The 2,500-nt window shown below is 43.3% G+C and overlaps 1 protein-coding gene across 1 annotated transcript in view; it reads left to right on the plus strand.

Annotated features, from left to right (window-relative positions):
• LOC125036081 (guanine nucleotide-binding protein subunit beta-2-like) overlaps nt 1-2,500 on the plus strand; it is a 41,896-nt gene that overhangs the window by 35,023 nt on the left and 4,373 nt on the right. Inside the window, exons 3-4 of the mRNA XM_047628469.1 lie at nt 584-729; nt 951-1,084. Coding sequence (XP_047484425.1) covers nt 584-729; nt 951-1,084 — 280 coding nt within the window. The remainder of the gene's footprint in view (nt 1-583; nt 730-950; nt 1,085-2,500) is intronic.

Genomic DNA, 2,500 nt, shown 5'->3' on the forward strand with positions numbered 1-2,500 from the left:
ATTTAATTTAATCATACGTTTACGATATCATCAAAATAGCCAAAAAGTAACTTCTTAAAAATTGATTTATTCATTTTCAAAGTAACAAGTGTCTCTCCTAATAATCATATCCGCATTTTAAGATTATGCATCCATAGCTTTTGCTCAATAATTGATAGAACTAACTATGCATACTTATGAAACTAACGCAGAGCCTCGTTCATCAAAACAATTCGATAATTCAAATCTAAACCATTTTGGAAAACAAGAACGCAAGGTTCCAATGAGAGATTGCGATTCCAGAGTTTTCACAGAACCCTCACTCCTCTTCTAAAAGAAAGTGAGAAAAAAAAAATCGCGTGTAAGAAGACTATTAAACCAAACACCTTCCGGTCCACAGAAAAGAGAGCCCCAAACCTGCTCTTAAAAAAAAAAAAAAAAAAAAAAAAAAAAAACAGACAAGCCAAACTCAACAGAAACAAAGAAATCCTAATCTTTTCTGGCCCACACAAAATCCAGACTTACAACCCCTCCATTGCTCTCCAGAAAAAAATCTTTCCGATCCTAAAGAAAAGTTAAACTGAACCCTTTCTTCGGCCCACAGGAGGACCAAAAGAGCAAGGCGGACACGGATATGAGTGGCGCGTGCGGGGACCTCAGCGAGGCACCGAAGGTCCGTGCAATGTGCAAGAGGATGTGCAAAGGACACATCAACAAGGTTAACAGTGTCCACTTCTCGGGTGACAGCAGGTGAAGGAGTTTTCTTTTCTTTTCTTTTCTTTCCTTTTGTTTTTACTGTTCTTTTCTTTTTCTTTTTTTGTTTTCTTTTCTTTTTCTCGTTTTCCTTTTCTCTTTTTTATGTAATTATATATTAATATATCAGTTTACACATTAATTTGTTTATTAACACCGTATCTGTTTTCTTCCCTTCATGGTACCTTTCGTCGTTACCCCTCCCCCCCCTCCCTCAGACACTTGGTATCGGGGTCCCTGGACGGCAAACTCATCATTTGGGACATCTTCACCGGCAACAAGACCCAGGTTATCCCACTCAGGTCAGCCTGGGTCATGTCCGTGGCCTTCTCGCCTTCGGGGAACCTCGTCGGTAAGTCAGGTCATTTGCAGAGAGAGAGAGAGAGAGAGAGAGAGAGAGAGAGAGAGAGAGAGAGAGAGAGAGAGGGGGGGGGGGGGGGGGGGGAGAGGGAGAGAGAGGGAGAGGGAGAGAGGGAGAGGGAGAGGGAGAGAGAGAGAGAGAGAGAGAGAGAGAGAGAGAGAGAGAGAGAGAGAGAGAGAGAGAGAGAGAGAGAGAGAGAGAGAGAAAGAGAGAGAGAGAGAGAGAGAGAGAGAGAGAGAGAGAGAGAGAGAGAGAGAGAGAGAGAGGGGGGGGGGGGAGAGGGAGAGAGAGGGAGAGGGAGAGAGGGAGAGGGAGAGGGAGAGGGAGAGAGAGAGAGAGAGAGAGAGAGAGAGAGAGAGAGAGAGAGAGAGAGAGAGAGAGAGAGAGAGAGAGAGAAAGAGAGAGAGAGAGAGAGAGAGAGAGAGAGAGAGAGAGAGAGAGAGAGAGAGAGAGAGAGAGAGAGAGAGAGAGAGAGAAGAGGAGATATTTGAGGTTATCGTCAACCGTTGTTATACTGCATTTTTATTCACTTGTTTTTTTTTTTTTTTTTTTTTTTTTAATTATATAAGGGTATTTACACATATCCTTTTTATGTTTTCATGGACATATTTAAAAAAAAAAAAATTCTATACATGCATTTCATTCATATGTTTGCATGTAAATTACTTTTCTATACCTCTGTTAACACCCACTGTCTGTGTGTGCTTTTATTATTTTTTATGCTCTTGTTATCTCACTTTCATGTATCTTTTTGTTTGTGTTCTTGTATTTGAGTAGTGATCATTATTCATCATTTATTTGAAAATACTTTGATATCATTACCATTCATGAGATTTTTTTAAATCCAGCGGTACTTTAAGTATCTGTATAAAACACCATTGCTATTACATTACGTTATCATTATCCTCATAAAACCTTATATTTCTTCATCACATGATATCCTCACCACCATAACAACTGTATCATATTATCATCACATTTGCTACAGTAAGTCTTTTCTTAACACACTTAAATCTTTCCCTTCTTCCCTCCTCTATTTCTCCCTTCCCTTCCCCTTCATTTCTCCAACCTTCCGCCCTCTTCCCCTTTCCCATTTTTCCTTCCATCCCTTTCTCCCCTCCCCTTCCCACTCCTCCACTTCTCCCTTCCTTCCTCTTTCTCTCCCTCACTCCCTCCTTTCCCACCACTCCTCCTCCTCCCCTCTCTCACTCCCTCTACCCTCCCTCACTCCCTTCCTTCCGTCCACCTCCCTCCTCCCCTCCCTCCCTCCCTCTCTCCCTCCCTCCCTCCCTCCCTCCCTCCCTCCGTCCCTCCCTACCTCTCTCCCTCCCTCCCTCCCTCCCTCTCTCCCTCCCTCTCTCCCTCTCTCCCTTCCTCCCTCGCTCTCTGCCTCCCTCCCTCCCTCTC

Source organism: Penaeus chinensis, chromosome 20 (genome assembly GCF_019202785.1).
Source record: "Penaeus chinensis breed Huanghai No. 1 chromosome 20, ASM1920278v2, whole genome shotgun sequence".
Lineage (NCBI taxonomy): Eukaryota > Metazoa > Arthropoda > Malacostraca > Decapoda > Penaeidae > Penaeus > Penaeus chinensis.